This window comes from Danaus plexippus, chromosome 26 (assembly GCF_018135715.1).
Source record: "Danaus plexippus chromosome 26, MEX_DaPlex, whole genome shotgun sequence".
NCBI lineage: Eukaryota > Metazoa > Arthropoda > Insecta > Lepidoptera > Nymphalidae > Danaus > Danaus plexippus.
In genome coordinates this window covers 999327-1020100 of record NC_083554.1, presented here as the reverse complement: position 1 = coordinate 1020100, position 20774 = coordinate 999327, and the positions used below count along the sequence as shown (strand labels likewise).

The 20774-nt window shown below is 28.5% G+C and overlaps 1 protein-coding gene across 1 annotated transcript; it reads right to left on the bottom strand.

Annotated features, from left to right (window-relative positions):
• Positions 1 to 1571: 1571 nt before the first annotated feature.
• Positions 1572 to 20555, bottom strand: LOC116774424 (leucine-rich repeat-containing protein 24-like). Its single transcript, XM_032667153.2, has 2 exons — positions 20457 to 20555; positions 1572 to 3909 (listed from the first exon to the last, which is right to left on the bottom strand). The coding sequence occupies exon 2, from the start codon at positions 3872 to 3874 to the stop codon at positions 2102 to 2104; it is 1773 nt and encodes a 590-aa protein (XP_032523044.2). The 5' UTR covers positions 3875 to 3909; positions 20457 to 20555; the 3' UTR covers positions 1572 to 2101.
• Positions 20556 to 20774: the final 219 nt, after the last annotated feature.

Genomic DNA, 20774 nt, shown 5'->3' with positions numbered 1-20774 from the left:
TATGTGTGTAACTTATATCATGTGTCAACTAAAACTTGTACAGTATATGTGTATTATACGTATATAACATAATATTGAAATAGTTTCTTGAAACATTATTTAGCAGTTTTTTGAATTCGCTACTTTTACTGGTGTTATACAGGTATTTAGCCAGTCTATGAATTTGTGAAATATATATATATATATAATTTACAATTGTTTGTTTGTAATCACTGGAACTTACATTATAGTTATTCAATTATTATGTAGATATAAATAAAATAATCTTAAGACCAAATTTACTATAAGTTCATATCTTTTCTAAACAATTTTAAAACGTTATCTTACTTTTATGAAAGAACATTCATAACTCACTTAAGTTTAAGCCTAAATGCGTTTTTTATGTCTTTCAATTTCATAAAAGCGTATGTTGAGCTTAAGTTGTTTTGGTACGCTTTGGTGAAAGGTCTACAGCCGAAATAACTTTTAGGTCTGACCCAATCGCTACCATCATTACTTTCCAAATTATTAAAGTTAGGTACAAAATGTTTGAAGTGCAATGAAAGCGATTCAAGAATCTCATTACAAATGATGGTGTAATCTAAAATTTATCAAAATGTATGAAGTATTCAACGCTTTATGTGATTATTCGTTTATATTGAATGATATTATTCTTAGTTCTTTATTGTACGTTTAATTTTATGTTGTTGATATACAGTAATGTAATGATAATATTAGGACTGTAATTAAGATTATACTTTATTGTTCACTCATATTCTTGGACTATAATCTATCATCATTTTAATAGTAGACATGATAAGTGAAATATGACTGTAATAAATTTAGAAACGACAAAAGAAAATGATATATTACAGAAAGAGGTTCCGATGTTAAACTGAATTGGATCCGGGTTAAAGGATAATTAATAGGGAAAATTTGTAAATCACGTAAAGTAGGTCAAAGATTACTACGGATTCAAGGACTATGGAGAAACAGAATGCACTTACCATAATTGTGCGCATTGCGTAACAAGACACCAGAAATACAGTATAGCCTAATTATTTTGAAGTCTTTCATACTCCATAAAATGTTGTTTATGTTAAACCTTTTATATACTTAATGGATTTTCGCATATAAATAGTCCAGAAAAAATTGTTGAGGGTAAAGTACTGCATCCAACAAACATATTGGGGTTTAGATGCTAATAAAACATAATTAGTTTCATTAATCGTAATGATTTTAAACATACGTAATAATAAAAAAAAATGGCTATTCTATAATTTTACGAATATCCTACAACATTAAGATGATTTTTGTTAAAATATGCGCATAATAAGACTATGTAATAATGAAAAATAGATTTTTGCTGTTTAAGTAACCACTAGTAACCAGAATGAATCAGAAATTCCCTTGAATAGAACGCCACATAATTAAAAATAAAATCACTATAAAAATACCACAAAGATTTTGTTTAAATTATGATTAATTTATCATCTGATTATGATTTATTATGTGATGATGATTATTAATATTAGCATGTAGCTTTCAAAAGTATACATTAAAATTTCCAAGGATATAATAAAACATAAAAAGAATTGTAATGTGATTGTTTTATTCGTACAATATTTGCTTTTAAATAAAACGTTCAGAAGCTATCATTTATCTATGAAATACATAGCTATAAACAGTCGTACTTAAAGTTGTTAAAATACAATGAGGATGAAAATAAGACAAAGAGGTCAGTCTTATATTTGGGAAGTTTGTAAACATGACTAAACAGTATTTACAAAAGTTGGGAAGACACATACGCGAAGTCATAAAAGGAACATCTAGTAAAGAAATCAGTAGACTAAATGCTTTTTAAATTTAAAGTCCAAAATTCTTGTAGCACATCAAACTCTGTAATATACATTTCCCCCGAATATGATAACAATCTTACGTATTTAAATCTCACAAGATGTCTCACATCGTTCACACACGCACTATTTACATTTTTCTTTTAAATCACATTAAAATTATCGTATTACAAATACAATAAAATTTGGAAAAAGTCTAATTGACTTAAAAAGTTTTAGGTACTAGGTCACCTCAAATTTGCAGCGTCTAGTACCAGAGGCCTTTGCTAAAGTGAAACAAATTCTGGTGGTGGTGGAGGTAACGTCAGGACTGGGGTTTCCGTTTGTTCAGCTGCATCTGTTGAAGCACCAGGTAAAGACCAAGTCGAACTTCCTGTTGCTGTAACTCTCGGACCCATGTTGTCGTATGCTGGTGCTGTACAGCATGTTCTACTTCTTCGAGGTAACGTAGTACCACCGCTTAACAAATCGGGATATTTTGCTGGTTCACTCCTTCCAGATACTTGGACAGAAATAAAGATATTGCCGTAAGGAACTGGAACTGCAAATTCGGCTGGTGGCGGTGGGAATGCACCTGGTGTGCCTTCAATTGTAATATGAACAGGATCAAAACTACACCCTCTCGGATGGTCATCAACAGACAATGATCTTTCAGTAAGTTCAAAATCACACGGTGAAGCCATATCAGCAATGGAACGGTCGCAACTAATTACAACAGATGCATCTATTAACCGCTTTTCTTGATCCATAAAACTTCGACTAGATGGAACTGTTCTTTTTCTCAAGTGCCAGCAAGCTATAGCTGCTATAAATCCTAATGTCGCTAAAGCTCCTAAAGCTCCAAAAACCACTCCTAATAATTGCGGTATACCTGGAGCAGTTCGAGCTGTAGCTGTTTGTGATCGAGGCAAAACAAGGCTTATTACTGCTCTAGCTTCTCCCGCTACACTATTGGCAATACACGTCCATTCTCCAGCTGCATTTGAAGTCACATTTAATAAAGTAATATTCACCCATCTAGCGCTACCCGCAACTCGATCAAGGGTTTCATCATTTTCTTCGATAATGGTATCTGTTTCCTCAATATCGCAATCGATAGTACTGTTATGAATTTCCACACCATCTAAAAGCCAAGTAACTGAAGGCTTTGGAATTCCATGGACCCAACAACCAAAAGAAGCAGCTAGACCTACCTCTGCTCTAACAACCAGTGTGCTTGATTTGATTTCAGGAGGGCAAGCCATTATATCACTAGGCACGTTTCTCCATTTGTTTCCAGATTGAGATGAAGGCTCCACACATACTAATTCTTCTGTGCCTAAAGTGCTATCCAAAAACCAATCCTTAAATTCGCGCAATCGGCAATCACAACGCCATGGGTTGCCAGATAAAAACATAGTCTTTAAAGCTGGCAAAGATACAGGCTGGAAAGTAGCCAGTTGTAGGAATGTTAATTGGTTTCTTCGTAAGTCTATCGTCTCTAAAGATTTTAAATTGCGCAAGGCGTTGGTTTGAATTTGTCTTAATCTGCACCCATCTAACATAAGCATCCGCAAATGGGGAAGCGGTGGAAACTGGTTCGTGAATAAAACTGTTAATGGATTGTTACTCAATACCACTTGACGTAATCTCTCGTTACCTCTGAATATATTCCGTGGCAATATCGCCAAATCGTTATCAGCTAAATCAACTTCTATTAATATCCTTAATTCTAAAAAAGCATCTGCGTGTATAGATCTAAGTTTAGTTGCTCGTAAATTTATCCTTTGTAAATTAAGGAGCCCAATATTCGAAAAAACTTCTTGTGGTAGATTTCTTAACGGGTTGTCATGTAAATCCAGTACTTGGATATCTGAAGAAAGAGATGGTGGGCGGCGTAAGTCACTGGATGCACACGTGGCCGTTTTCTTTCCCGAGGACCACTTGCAACGACAGGTCACAATGTGGGCGCAATCAAGCCAATCACTGGCCGTCCTTGCGGTGCACGTTGTGAAGATAACTATCCAATACCACCTGGCCCAAGAGACGCGCATACTCATCTCATTTCGGATTAGTGTTTACAACTGCTCTTTGCCTGAAACAACAAACATTTTATATCGGATTAATAAGTGGAAAACTAAATCTTAATTTATTTTTGACTTGAACTTAAACTAAACGCTATAATTTTGTAATCAATTATTTTTCTACGTTTTATATTTCAATTCAGATAATTTAAAAATATTATAGTATTTTAGAAGACGTTATAACATAAAACTAAATTTACAATCTCTATAGAGCCAGATTCATTTTTTTATTTTGACAAACGGGTATACCGTTTCTCCCATGCGGCGTAGAATTCTGTCAAGATTAGAGGGATTAATGGTTGGGAACTATTTGTCTTGTCCACTTGCTTCCAAACTCAAAATTCCTTGACGTATTTAACATATCAATTTGAATTGCACAAATGTTTATAGAACTAAATACACAAATTTTATGATTCACGATTTTATCTGTGCTTGTTGATAACCTTTTTAAAATGAGCTTACAAAGTACATTACTTATTTATTTTATAATTTATATACATGTAACAGACATCTAGAAGATGTTACATAAAAGCTATCCCTGAAGATTAAAATTTTAGCTCCAAAAAAATGTGCTGAATCTAAAACATTTATCTTTGTACTCGTGAAGAATACTAAAAGAAACGTATAAAAAGGTTTTGTGGTACAAATAAAAATGGGATTTTTATATTAAGAGGCTAATATTATGTATAGAATGCAACAAAAAGATACATTATAGTTTGTAATTTATTTAGCATATTCTCATTTCAATTCATTTTTTAATGAATTATATATATTTTTAAATTTATGTATATTTGGACTCTAAATTTGAAAACAGGAGTTTATTTTTAGTTATAATACTATGTAGATAACTAATTTCAATTGAAGTACATATTATTATAAAACATAAAAATCCTGATAATCAATATTTTAGTTTGGTGTGAATTAAAAATTTGTTTAAACTAAATTTTTAGCTTAAAATACGAGAAATAAACAAATAAATTTCACTGTATACAAATTTTATATCAATACTCTTTCAACCATTTATTAAATTCAATATATTTGTGATTTGTTAAGATTTTTTAAATTTGGTTAACTCGAATTATGCATTTTAATTCTAAAAATGCATTCCTATAGTTTATATAAGATCCTACAAGTTATTCAATAAATTTCTGGAAATTGAAACGTTGTCTCCTTAGTATTTGATTTATTTACTACACTCGAAAAATTTTTATCGTGAATTCTTAATACATTTTTGCTACGAGGTCATAAGCACATTTTTAGTTTGTCTTATGTAACCGCGACTGCTTTATCTATTTATTTAATTTAAATTTTTACGGTTGAATTTAACGCTATTCAAAGAAATTTTCTACAAATATTGACGAATATAGAAAAATCCGAGGAAGTTTATATTTTTATTTTTGTTATTCCTTATAACACAAATAATCAAAAACAATTTCAGGTGTAAACAAATGATTTCACATAATATGTATGAGAATTTTTTGTAGCTAAAGCTATAGTTACACAATAATAAAAACGCGTAGTATCCAAAAATCATAGTTTATTTTTTTTTCCTAAGTTTTAGAATATAAAAAATTTTGACAAACAAATATTTGTATAAAATTTTATGTAAAAAGATAAGCATAGATTTACCTTACACAATTATTAGAAATGTAAGTGTTTGATGTAAATTACTTTTCTATACATTTTAATATTTTCTGTCGAGCAAGACCATTTTGTAATAATTATGTACGTACATATATAATACATGTGCTATAAAATATACTTATAAGTATCCAAATCATTTGGAAGAATTTACATTATTAAGTACCAGATAAAAAAAAATACTATTTTTAAATTCCACTAGAAAAATATTTCTGGATTTTAATTCACTTTGAAACATTTCAACTTAGTTACAAACGTGACTTGATATATTAGCTAAGTTGTTGAAATACGTGGTTTTGCAAGTGAGAAGTAAAGTTTTACAGAATAAATACGGCTTAAAGTAAAAAGTATTTAAAAGACTCTTATACCCGCTCTATCCTTTTGCGACAATTTTTTAATAATTTCACTCGCTTAGAAAATTTTTAACTTTAAATATCAACTTTTTGCCTGCTTCAAGTTAGCTTTAAGAGTAAGTATAAAATTTTATTGCATAATTTAAAAGAAACTCATGGTAACAATATTATTTAATACATTTTATCAATTATAGTATTTGATTTGTAATTTGTTTCGACATGCTTTTAATATGTGATATAATTTTGATTGTAGACTAGCTGAAAAAGAACAACGGTATTTTATTTCTTGTAAACGGAACATTTCAAATACATTCGATGCTTCAAAAGGCTTTAAATTATCGTCAACATTTACACTTAAATCGTTTTTTGCCAATACGATTAAAATATTTCAAAAATATTGATATAAAACAAATTTCATAAATGTTACACTTATTTCAAAGAATTTTTGAAATGACCTCAAATGACCTCGGAATTTTTAACTCATGAAACCTGTGAAAAAAGCGTTAAGTGAAGCGGGGTCAGGTAACTGCCATTGAATTTGCAGTAACTTAGATGTTCAATTCAGAAAGAGCCGAGTTTTCATATCGAGGACGTGTTAAGTAATACAAATTTACAGTGAATTGTATTTAAGATATATGATGGAATGAAATTAAGATCTTGTTTGCCATTGAGGTTAATCGCAAGATTTCAGACCAATTTAGTCTACTAATAGTAAGGAATCTCAAACATTTTTGTACAGTTGTTTAAAAACAATATAATCTTTCTTACTATTTTAGTATTACAATCTCGAGGTTTACAAATTGCTTGAGAAGCTCTAAGTGTTTCTTGTCTACCGACTCTTTACTTGTGATTTAATATTTTTTTACCATTGCCTGCTCTTAATGAAATGTTGTTTCATAAAAATATTTCTTCTTCTTATACATTAAAAAAGAAAAACAATAATATAAAAAGGGTATTTCTAATTTAATGATTTCGTCTTTATCGTATAAACAGTGATAAATTTTAGACAGTTAAAATTAATTATTGACGGAAAAAGATAAATGTTACTTTGCTACCTAAATTCATTAAAGTGCCTAAAATAACTGTAGTAATTAGTAACCCGAAAAGGAGTAAATTCTTTTGGATAAAAACCACATGGTCCTGAAAGAAATGTGTGGAAAGGTTCTTCGCCAAAATGATAAGTAATGGTTCGGTAGAGTAATATTTCATTGTCATTCTTCGGATAGATTTTTTTCTAACTTTTTTTCTTCTTGATTTTGAACACTTATAACAAAATTAGAAAATAAATCTCATGTCAGCTATCAAAAGAGTTTTGTTTATGATTAAAATTAGAAAGACTTTGTGAACGTTTAATGATGCGTCAAACACGAGACAGATTTTAATTGAAGTCCAGATTTAGACTGTGATGTTGTTAGGCTATTTTTATAACCATATTCCTTGTATTTCATTATACGAGCACGACATAGTGGCCAATGTCTCACTTTAATGAAGCCACATGCCCGTTTTTATTTCATCCTTTGATTTGTAAGAATGATAAATTGTTTTTGAATGGATGGTATAATACTAAATATCTTGAAATAAGATTTATAACACACGAATGTAATTTGTTTTTTGTATTATGTATGTATGTATTGTATCCAAGTGTTACAAGAAAATAATCACACGGACTTTTTGGTGTCGTGAAGGAGCGACATTCCCGAATAAATATTTTCATAGAAGACCATGTCCAAATTCCGTTTTATATGAATTTTATTGATATGTTATTTTATAAATTGACTTTACAATGATTTCCGCATACCGCATTTGTCTGTTGCGCAATCTCTAATGCGTATAGAATTAGTTCTGCTGGCATTACGCCACGCTATTCCGAGCGTTGACCCCTTTCCTGTTCCTTCCTAGAAACAATGAATATCAGGAGTGCAAAAATTTTTTCGTTTTCGCACTTCTGCAACTATATTAATCAACGATCTAAAGTTACTAAGTGCTTTAATTTTTCCTGGACTCTTTTTGTTAGAAAGTTTCATAACTACTTTATTGTTACAGCATTGTTTTTTGTATCAAAATCTTTAATGAAATTTAGAGAATTTCTTAGAATTTGCTATCACGGTTTTTTAAATGATCCATCAATTGGGCAGACAGCCATTAGTTTGTACTGACTTTCCAGCAACATTCTCAGTAAAGGTATTCCCATAGCTTCAAACTTGCAGAATACACCCCTTAGGCTATTACACACAGGAGTATTATGAAAGTTTATGTCTCCATTAACGATTTACTGTTAATACTTTACCTAGCATTTTGAATTTTACTTAGTAATGTTTTATGTTGTCTTGGTATTTAATACAGTTATTGAAAATGAAATTTCACATATGTTTATATTATATCGGAAACAACGTAAAAAATTAAATATAAAATCCAATTAAAAATCTAACGAAAACTATATATTTTTATAAATTATGAACGTTAGAGTTACGTACAACGAAGAGAGAAAAGGCGAGTTAACTTGAATACAATAATCTTCTTTGCCTTTTCATTTAAAACCTTTAGCCTCAATGCTTTTAAAAATACAGCTGAGGCTCTAATTCGGTGAAGGTCATTGATTCATTATTTAAAGTCATTCCATTCTTTTTAACTTCCACCTTTTTAAGCGTTTAACGAATAATACATTTGTAAGGTAACTACTTATTTAAATGAGTCCCCTTTGTTCGGGATTTCTCTCTAAATTTCCACTGCGAAGTGCAAAAACACCGCAAAGGTCGCTTATGAAAGAACCGACTACCAATTTCCCTTTCATAAGTTCATTCCACTTTGAACGTTGAAGTTATTTAAGATATTTTTCGAAAGTTAAAATGGTTTGAATTGTTATATAAATGTAGTATGTATATAAATAAATATAACCAAATAAGCTCATTAGCTACAAAAATAATTGTCATTGAAGGTCGAATATAATAAGTAGTTAATGAAAAACTGATATATACAGTTTAATTTTATATTATAAGATAACAATATTATTGTAATATAATGTGAGATATGAAAGTATTTATTTAGCACAAGAAAATTGTGCTTCAATGTCTCTCGAACGGATTATATTCATAATAAATATTATATATGCATGTAACAAAACTTACACACATTTATGATTATTTAATTGTCTTGATGTTACTCATAACTTTGTTACAGATTGTTTTTTTAGTCATTAACTTTTGTGAAATTTTCAGTTTACTTTTTTTGCATTATGTTGGATACGATTCATTTATTTATAAAATAATGTTTAAATACTCATTGAAGCACAAACATTTACTATCTTGTAAATAGTTTACATTTTGTACAAAAATCTTCCATCATATCAATCTCGTCAACTGTAACATTCCCTAACAAATAAATCACAGGAGAATTTAATAAAACATTATTGCAGTTTTTATTGCTCTGACGCCAACCATCAAAGTGGATTTACTTTACTCATTTTTACTCTTTAATTATATCCACTTTAAAAATCGTTGATGAAATTGTTTCTCACGCCTTTCATTGAACTTGTCAAACATGAAAATGATACACATTCATTTCTGATATACAATGTCGTTTTCGTTATACGTGTTTTATTTTGGTGATATAAATTTTTATTTTGTTATAAATATAAAGTATACCCTTTACGTACTTTTGAGATTTCAGCGGAAAATCGTATTTTTTGTTGGCATTTCTTCACTTCAGACAGAACTGAAATTTTATATCCCAAAGTGTGGAACATGGATAGTTTTTTAAGCTTTTGTTTGTCCATCCAAACAACATGTCACACCGCGTACTTGTCACTTCAGCGTGCATTTAAATAGATACAGAATCTAGCACGATTCATATTGCGTGAATGAATAAGAATACAAATATTCCATTCACAACATTAAGGGAGTAAATGACCGAATAGAATACAAAGAAGCTTTATTTCACTGAATAATATTTCGTTTTCCTGTTCCAAGAAATACTGTTATCTGCTTGTTTATGTTCAATAAATTTTGGACAAACAACTCAGATCTTTGTACCAATTATTTTTATTCGATTTTATTTCGACGCATCATTCTGTGATGAGGTTTTATCAAACTTGTGAATTGTCATCAATATTTTCTTATCTGTGATTGAATGAGGAATGTGTATGCACTTTGAGCGAGAGGTTCCGGCTATTTTCATGCACATGTGTATATTTGGATTTATATTAAAAATATTTAACTGATTCAGTGTTTGAAATATAATACAATAGATATAGTTTTGGATATTGATAAAAATAACTATATTTTTTTCATGTTCAATTGAGTGCAGAAATTGTTGTAAAGAAGTCGTGGTGGCCTGGAGGTTAAAGGCCCGCCTCTCATACGTGAGGGCGCGGGTTCGAAACCTGGCAAGTACCAAGTTATATGTACTTTCTAAGAACATCAAGACACCAATGCCTGACGGTGAAGGAAATCATCGTGACGAAACCTGGTGTTATAATTTCAAATGATAAGATTGAAATCGACAACTCGTCTTGAGCAAGCGTGGTGATCAATGCTCTAACCTTTTCCATGTTAGAAGAAGCCTTTTCTCAGCAGAGAGCTCCGATAGGCTGATGATGATAATGATGATGATTATCGTAATAGAATAGAAGTAGTTATATATAGGAGTGTTTTTATTAAAAAAAAAGAATAATTTTTCACTTTGTTACAAAGATTATAAATGTGACTACATTTTTTAAGGTTTATTTGATAGGTGCTTAATTCTAGAAACTATTTCCCTTGCGATGGTTAGTAATCTGATACTACTGTTAGGGCAATCAGTGTGAATACTTTCCAAAAAGGCTACTACGACTACATTAGAGATCCTCTATAAAGTTTTTATTTATTATACTAATTATTTACAGTTACTTCCCCTTCATTTTCTTTACTTTATAAGGTTATCACCAAACACTAAACTTTTTCAGTATCACAAAAATACTATTGTGAGTTTTGAAGGATGAAATTTATCTTGGTAATTTTTACTCTACGTACTCGTATACATGGTATTAGGTACATATATTGAAGACCCGCGGTAACTTTAGTTGGAATATTGAGATAAGGTGTTCCTAAAACTTTTTCACTTTTCCTCTAAAGATTAAGTTTATTTCTTTTATTTGTGCCTTATCTTGACCCCGTCTTTCTGATCCGATCACTTGGTACGTAGCCAAACTTTCATGGGTCGTTTTTCGAACATAAATGCCACTGAACCGTTTGATCCTTCAAATAAAGTACAAGGCTTAAATTTTATTTTGTACTGACAACTTGGCACTGAAAGCGTTGTATTTTAATTTTTGAGTAACTGGTTTCTTGTTTGAACAGGTTTTCCTGGAAAATTTAAGCAATCCTGAAACCTTTGATCGTTTATAATTAATACTATTGTATTATTGATATTCCTATTGTTCTAGTCTCTATACATGACATCCCACGTAAGTCACTAATATAAAGCAACTATTTTGATACACACATATAATATAATATAATATATTATTATTTAATTTACTAACCTCCGAAATATATAGCATTAAGGTAGTGGATATTTGTTAACAATTTGTCACAATTTAATCGAGTGGGTAATTTAAACTTATGATTGTGTATAAAGAGATAGTTATTGTCAGGATACATACAGTGGTTAGTAATCACAGAGGCTCTGACAGGATAAAGTGATAGTTTTTGTGTTAGAATTGCATCGGTGATTTTAATCGATTTTCATCAAAGTGATATATAGTAATTGTTAAAAGTTATAAAACAATAAAATGGTGAACGAATATAAGGATTTTATTTGGCCAATCGAACACTTGTAAAAGTTTATTGAAGAATTTAAAAGAATTTTCTCTACATTGAAGGTGAGTGAAGGACTATTCTCCAGGTCTTTGTTATTTAATTTCATTAGGTACCCCTATTTTTGAGTTTCTGGCCTAGCTCGATCGTACTGTGGTCATACGTATGCGCAAAAACGGTAATAATATCCCGGAATTCGCACGTATACCTATTAAAATATCACAAATACATTGATTTACAAAAGCATATTACCTATTAGTCAAGGGATATGAACGTAGCGTGCTTAACAACATCGTTTCAAATCTACAACTCTCAAGAACCCTTACCGTAATAAAAATAAAAAAGGTCTCTCATCTACTAAAAATATAACTAATTTAGTTCACAGCTTATTTTTACAAGTAAATATCATATCAATTTCATGTAATTTTCATTTCCAAGCTATTTATATCCAAAAATAAAGCATTCCTTCACTTATACGCGCTTTCATAAGATTAACCCACAATCAAACCAATATAATTTTAAACAGTACAAATAAAGCATTATTATTTGCACAAATTAATTGAAATTTAATGGATTTAAACCAACACTACACACTAATTTACAAAGCACTCATCGATTTTGTGGTTTCGGAGCACAAACAGAGCTGATATTAGTTCCGTTAGGGAATTGGCTGAATCTTAGTTTAAGACATTAAAATCTCTCTTTATCAATCAATTACTCTAGACTTTACCGTTTTTATTATGGCGTTACTATGTTTAAATTAAAAAAAATCTTATCAAACAGCGTTCAGATACAGCGGCTCAGTTTTATGAAATAGCTGTTTTATTCATAATTTAACTCTAGTATCAATGAAATGGTTAATTTATGTGAGAATCGTTTTATATTCAAACTAATTTTAGACGCGTAACTTACTCACCCGCTAGATAAAACAAAAATATTCGTTTAGTAGCTATTAATTTTTAACTTTTCATAACAATTGTAGTATGAGGTCAACTAATTTGAAATTTAAATATTTTATTTCGTCCACATTTCGAAATATAACGGAAAAATATGCTTCTTTACTTTTCTAAAGCTTTGTTTAAAAATATTCTCTTAAAGTTTCATAAAAGTGACCTACAAATGTAAACATTCAAACAAACGATTGCAAGGCATTGTAATAAAGTTAGTACAACTTCAACATTGCAAACAGAACTAGCTTGTTGCAAGCCAAATAGACTCATATACAGCCATTTTCATATCTTATTATTATATTTATGGCATTCGATGAGGAAAAATAAGTATATTCTGATTACATGGGTACTTTAAATTGCAATATTAATGCGGATATAAAATCCTAGAAATACGTACAAAAAGATTTTTGTAACTAACGCATTTTATAATATAATATTTTTATAGATTTTTAATTATAAAATAATTGTGAACAATGGAATAATACTTGTACTAACACTACCACTGAGAAATGATCAGTTTGTAAAATTGAAGTAATTTAAACTATGTCTTGTAATTATAGGAACCGTGGATTATGATTCGATTCTTGCAATTTATTAAAACTATTTTTTTCCTATAAATCTATTAAATTTTTTAATATGTCATAATCAGAAATATGAAATGCCTAGAGATATTCATTGGAATTGCAGCGAACTTATTTCTCTCAGTACTGCCTATTTTGCGACATTCTTTATTCAATTTGCATTTCAAAGGCATATTTTCACTACAAATAGTTTGGCCCCTATAACATCTCTTTTTAGACTGAGTAGTTCGTAGACACTGTTTTGTACTAATCATGTTATTGAAGCCCGATGTAAAACTATGGGGATGTCGTGTGTGTTTGTTTTTAGCATCGTAACCCTAAATGGATCGATGGGTTTCCATGGAATTTATTTCCTTTGAAAGTCAGTTTACTTGCGATGGTTTTAGCTTTGTTTAGTTAACATTAGTCCAGAAGTAAAAGAGTTTCAGCTATTTTAGAAAATAATAGGTCAGATTTTTTCCTAAACTTAATGTTAAATGAAATTAAAAATATATTTTTTAAATTTAATATAATTTTATTATTATTACTATATTTATTATATTATTAAGCTGTTTGTTATATAATCACGATACATCAGATTTTATAAAACTAAACACTTGAGATGTAAGACATCTGTTTAATTCAATACTTTAAATAAACACCTGTCAAAACCATATTCTCTTGAAGTTTCGTTTTCAGCCATGACCTATTTCCTCTCTTCTATTTCGGACGCAATACGCATCAAAATTAGCGGTTTCACTGTGATTCTTGTAAACAAAGTTTGTATATTAGTTTAAGAGTATTTTTAAGCGGTCATTAACGGCCGCTGAGTATCGAGAACCGAGTACTTCTTTTATTAAAAGGATACAATATGTACATAGAGTTTTTGAGTTTTATAAAAGGAGTCTATGGATATGTACAATATTTATGACATGTACAATATACAAACAATGCCTTCCCTATAACAGTAATTAAATTTTTATCATCACAATATTGAAATACGTATTACATAGAAAACATGTATAAGTCGTTGTATTTGACGATTTTATTCCCTTTACGTATCCTTATTGGTTGGAATTTTTGAGAAGTTATAGTATGGAATTATTGTTACAGTTTCTTTACTTTGGTATACATTAAGTATACATATTTGTATATATATCTATATCTCTAACTAATAACTCTTATACTATATGAAGTAAGAATGGAATTAAAGAAAAAAATTACATATTCGGAAAAAAATATTTTATTAAATATAACAGAATTGAGTTATCTAAAGACCATAGTATTTTGCGAATATTAAATCTAAGGACTTGACAGAGAAATAACTCTGTCAATAAAGTGTCTCGACTTCATATATTTCGTAAAGTATTCTCTTGAAATATCCCATAAAAGTCACCACAGTTTAAAAAACAAAAGTAATTTTGCGTTTTATTAAGCTTCCTTATTAGAGCATCAAGATTGAAGATTGAAGATTATAGCACACTTATTAAAATTTTGACAACTTCCATTGGACCAACAACATTAAAGTTTTCGTCTAAATATTTTTTATACCATAAACGTACATTATATACTTTTCAATTAAAAATAAAAACCTGAAATTCTCTTAACATTCATAAAGTAAAATATTTTCCAGTGGATTAAAATTCTCTTTACTTCTTAAACGAAATAATTTTTAACTTAATGTGTAGCGGATAGCATGGAATGCATGGAAATTTTCGTGCAGATCTTTATACAAAATATTCACTATTCACATTGAAGTTTCAGTGTTTTTGAGTGGTACTGTTGTTTAATTATACTTTTATACATTCGGAATGTACATTATACATTCGTATAGTGGAAGACTCACTTACTCATAAATTTCTTTTAATTTCGAAAAGAGTTTTCATATTTTAGTGTGTTTTATAATCTGGTTATGATTAGACGAATGTGTTGTCGAAAAAAATAATATTTATATGATATTACCAATCGAAAATCTTGCAACATATACGAGTGAAGCGAAAATTTTTGCAGTTAAATTCTTTAATATTTATGATATATATATATATATATAATTTTACCTTTTTGGAACTTTTTCTATACTCATATTTGATAGTTAGTATGAGGTTTCTTTTTTGATCTCCAGAATACTTTTTCTTATATAAAGTCTCACGTAAAAGAACTAATAACGAGAAAACTTTTATTAGAACTGTCTTTCTTATGCGGTTTCTTCTATAACTTTTTGTGTATATTTTATAATTGATAATAAAGTATTTTTAATTCACCATTGAATATGAATTGAAGTGTCAGACTGAAATTAATTTTTTTTTTAATAAAATCCACAAAAAACGCAAAATTTAAAACGCTTATTAATTTATAAATAAATTTATTTAATAAATAAACTGATAAAATAATATATGGATTTTTCTGACATAAAACGTGCAATGAAGGCATGTTATTACTGTAAGTAATAATATTAAATCAATTATTTACATGTTACGATAACAAGATGATTTATTTCTCTTCCCAAACATTCATTTTTTATAGATTTATTATATATATTTTCAATGCTTCATTACAAAAGTAATAAATGCTGTAATTGAAATTTCAAACCAAACTTTTCATAAGATTTGCCAATACAAATTTTACTGTATGTCTCTTATTCGGTGGCTTCCTGAAGGGTTAGTTTAATGCCATTTTTATTTGTATTGATTTCATTGAAGTATTTTTTATACGAAATTTATCAGTAAATTTTTCGTACATTCTTTTATTTAGTTCACCACAAGACTAGATAATATGATCTGATCGTTGGTTGTATGATAGCTGGATTGTTTTGTATAAAACAAAAATACTGTAGCTAATACATACAGGAATACCCTTCTTCTTCTTATTCATTAATACATTTTATTTCGAAGGTTAATTTCCCAAAGGACCAAGTCCATCAGCCGTGATAAATTATTTGAGTTGCATCGTCTTATTATGTAAGGCCAATCAGTCGACCAGCCTCTTACTTAACTAACAATTAAGTTAACAAACGATTTGATTCTTACCTAATTAAAATATGTAAATTAAAATTTTATTATGTTTATAATTTTATAACTGTTAATAAAGGTTTTGTAAAAAATATTTAGAATAAAACTATTTTGTAATACTAATCTTAATCTAGAATTATTTTTGTACAAAAAATAAATTAACACGTAATTACACTTCTAATCTCTTCGTCATGTGAAAATCGTTTATTTTTCCAAAGAAGTTGTTTTAAGATTAACTCGTGATTTCAAAAATTTTCAACTTCAAGCACTATATCACATAACGTTCTTTCAACTCTCAATTATATTTGAACATATTTCTAATAAAAAAGGCGTAGGTCGCTGAGCTTAAAAAAAGTTGAAACGCTAAAAAAGACTAAGACATAAGAGAATTCTCTTCCCAACCGAGAAAACAGTAACAATATATGAGATAATAAATTCAGTTATAACTTTTTATTCACGTACTCAAAAGTAATTTTGAAATATTAAGGCAACCTGATTTGGCATTTTTTTTATTATGACACCTAAACAATAATTCTATGTTACAACATTCGATCGATGTTTAAACTAGAGCTGTTTTTATTAATTTAATTTTCAACATTTTTTAGTAACTAAATAATTTTGATAATGAAATTCGTTCCGTTATAAATTAAGTCTGAAATTAATATGATCCTTGAAAACGGTACGTGATCAGTGTGTTAATATTAATTTGTTATGGATAGTATTAAATTCTTATATAACAATTATTTACAGTGAACTCAAAGAGAGATCAAATGTGACGTAAATGATGACATCACTGTCGGTAATTAATTATAAATACTTGTTTTATGAGAAGATCTTGAGCAAACAGATCATATTATTTTGCCTTACAAATTGCCTGAGGATTTCGTTTCTAGAATTAATGGTGGCGTAATAATCTCAGTGTTAAGTTAATTAATTTATTAAATATACAATTTATTTTATGTTATAAAAACTTATAATTAAAATTAAATTTATTTTATCACTTTTATTTAAAAGTTTTGTATGTCCTTAGCACACATTTTCAAACTTTATTTAAAAATATATAAACGGTGTTAGTAAAAAAAAAATTTCAAAAATGTCACACTTTGTTGGTCTTTCTATGTCATAAAAATATGAAAATAGGAGCGTTGTCACGACAATGAGCCAAGAAAATGGTATATTATCTCATGATATGTATAAAACTATAATAAGAAACAATTTTATTTATCCCCCGAATGTTTGACACCAGTCGATTCAATTCCTTCTACGATCCCCAATAAAAGTTTCAGGTTAGATTATACCTGCTAGGTTGCAAGTTACATCATTTTTACTTTTTGAGCTAAAAGGTACAAAAAACTATTTTTTTTTTTTACGAAAGAATATATTTTTTATTTATAATAAAAGTTCAATCTTATACACAGTAAATAGATATTTAATTCTCTTAAAAACATCCAAATTATATTAAATAACGAGTTCTTGATATTTATATCATTATACGGAATGTTATTTAGAAAAAGATATTTTTTCAAATAAATAAATTTAATGAAATAAATGGGCTTCTATTTTTATATACACGAACATGAAATCTATAACAGTCTCGTTACGTGTTCTATGTGAATAAATATATTTAACAAGATTTTCCATCAGAACCTAAATAAGTGGAAAAATGCGTTATGAAAGATAATCTAAGCTAAGATTAAACGAAAAAAGGGTATCAGTTAGACGAAAAATGCTCGAAGATGTTATTTGCAAATGGGACAGTATTTTGAGTTACGAATTTAAGTTGAAGATAGCTATTAAGAAATGTATATCATGTCATGTGTGAGAGATTTCCAGAGAGTCGACGGACTGTATCTAGACACGAAGTCCTTTATTATAAGTAATTAATTAATACTGTACAGGAACACGATATTAATGTAAAATTTCAGTAATAATGTATTCTATTCATGAACATATGGACAAACGCTCCTTGATTAATTTTATGTAATTCAACTAACAGCACCCTCCCAGTATTTGTTAGTTTTGTTTTATCATAATAAACACTATCTCATTATTATATATTATTTTTAGTAACCTAAATAAAAATTCCACAATCCTGGACAGGAGCTATTTGTGAGTCCGTTAATATACGGGATTATACAAGGATACAAAGTCTCTGTAAGCTTTATTGCGCTCTACAGCGCTGCAAAGCTGATGTGATTCACAAAGTTTTCGACGAACACTTATGTCTTAACTGAAACACGGACCGTCTTAATGTTTCCTTTTGTAATGTTTTATAATATTAAAATATAGTCGAAATATTTTATAAAGATTAACTTTTGCTACAACTTTAATGTTAGGTTGTTTGTATATAAGAATATCAATTTAAATATTCAGTATTCTGGCCGATTCATGAATTTTATTTCATATGTTAAAATATTTTTATTATTTATTTTACTCATTATTATTGTACATTGACGATTTCTTTTTTATTCTACTGTAAGATTGAATACTTTTACTATCATTGCTAAGGCTACTTATCATTTAAAAGGCATATATTTGACGTTAATATTGGCTCCGCAATCTTTTTTAACCAAACATCTCAAAGCTTAACATTAGATATACAATATTCAGATACAGTGAAACAAAAATGACTTTAAAATTGAAATGGATTTTTTTTTAAATATAAAAATGTTAACAAAAATTCTCCATTGAATAACTAAAGTTGATTCCGATTAAAACTTCTGCCATTTGACTGACCAATTTTTAGTGAATATGAATTTATTAAACATTTCCAGTAATTGATGTTTTCATATTTGATTTCAGATCAGAGCTTACGGGTTGTTCACTTAATATTTCGCACATTTAGAAATCTCTATGACCGGTTTTATTTTGATTTTAATTATTTTTTTCGAACTTTTATTAATACTATTTAATATAAAATCTCTGTAATACTATAGAACTCTTTTTGTAGTATTATTACTATATAAAAAATTAAGACATTTACACACACATGGTAAAATTCTTCCATTCTTCGAGTAGACAACGTTCAACCAACAAAATAATGTTTTAAGTTTAATACGAGATGAAGGTAATTTTTTTTAAACACCGAGTTGAAGAAGCCTTAAATAATAAATAACAAATCTTAATTTATTAAATTTATTCTTAAAATTAAATTAATTCCAGAAATATTAAACTGTATTTTGTTTTTTTTTCATGATTTAACTTCTCCGTGTAATGTTATGTCGGCACTTTTTTTTAAATGTTTAAACGTTTCATCAACCTACATGCAACCTTATATTTATTATTTATTTTAAAATTTTAAATTCCACGTCAACACTTACTTAAATTTTCTTAAATATTCATGTTTTATGATTAAACAACCCAATGAATTTTTCATTTCAAGCTTATTCTATTCTCTTGAATAAAAAATTCCGTTATATTAAAGATAACCCTTTGTTTCGTATCGTATTGTACTTCGTACTTGGCTCGTTTTGTAAAACCCTTTGAATACAGCGAATATTATTACTTTTTATTACAAATTTATTTCATTATTTTCACAATTTATCAATAACATGGACCTAATTATTTTGTAGGATACATAATATTATTGGTTCTTAATGGCTATGAAAAAAATATCGAAATTTTTATTTATAGGACTTATTAACTTATTAAATTTACGAGACTCTTAAGAGGCTTAGCTCTGAGCTTGAAATGAGGAACGTAAGCAAAAATTCTGCTACTTAACTTCGATGAAATTTAACATATTTTCAGAATAATGTAAGAAAAAAGTTTAATTCGGGTAAAGCATTTCTAGTTGAAAATTAATGACATCATTAGTAATAAATACAATGTTGTTTATTAGTGATTGATATTAATGTTTATGAATTATTTGAGATAACCTATTGTTATATTAGTTAACGTTCTTTTTTTTTAAATTTTAATTAATAAAAAAAAATTGCGAGTAAAAATGTTGTAAATATATTAGTGCCTAAATATATTAGTGTGTATATTAAATACTTATTAATAATTAAATACAGCGTTTTCAAGCGTATAGTTTTCCAGAGATTTATTCTTATCAGATAAAAACTATATTCTGCTTAAGATATTATAAATAAAATGAAAATAAATAAATTGAAACTGAATTAATTTTATACAACTATTATTTAAATATTCGGATTTTATTATAATTAATTAATTTAAATAAATTATTGTTTGTAAAGTTTCGTAAACTTTTTCTGATGATAAAAAAAAATTAAACTTATAATAATAACTTACCATGTACGGAACGTATTCCAAAAATTACACAACACACACACAGCACATCACTATCGTATCCCGGGATCCGGGAGGACGCTCGAGCGCCGCGGCGGCTGGACAGCGTATGCCGGGATTGCCGGGATTCCCCCCGCCCCAGGAAATAATTCACTTTGCGCATTGCATGAAATGCATGTAGCTGATTGTTTTCCAAATCCCAGGTAATACGTTTTAGAAGATTTAATTTTAATTTATTTTAAATAAGTTTTTTTATTATTTATTTAACAATAATTGTTTTTAAGGTTGCCCCGTAATGTATAAGTATATAAAAGTATAAAA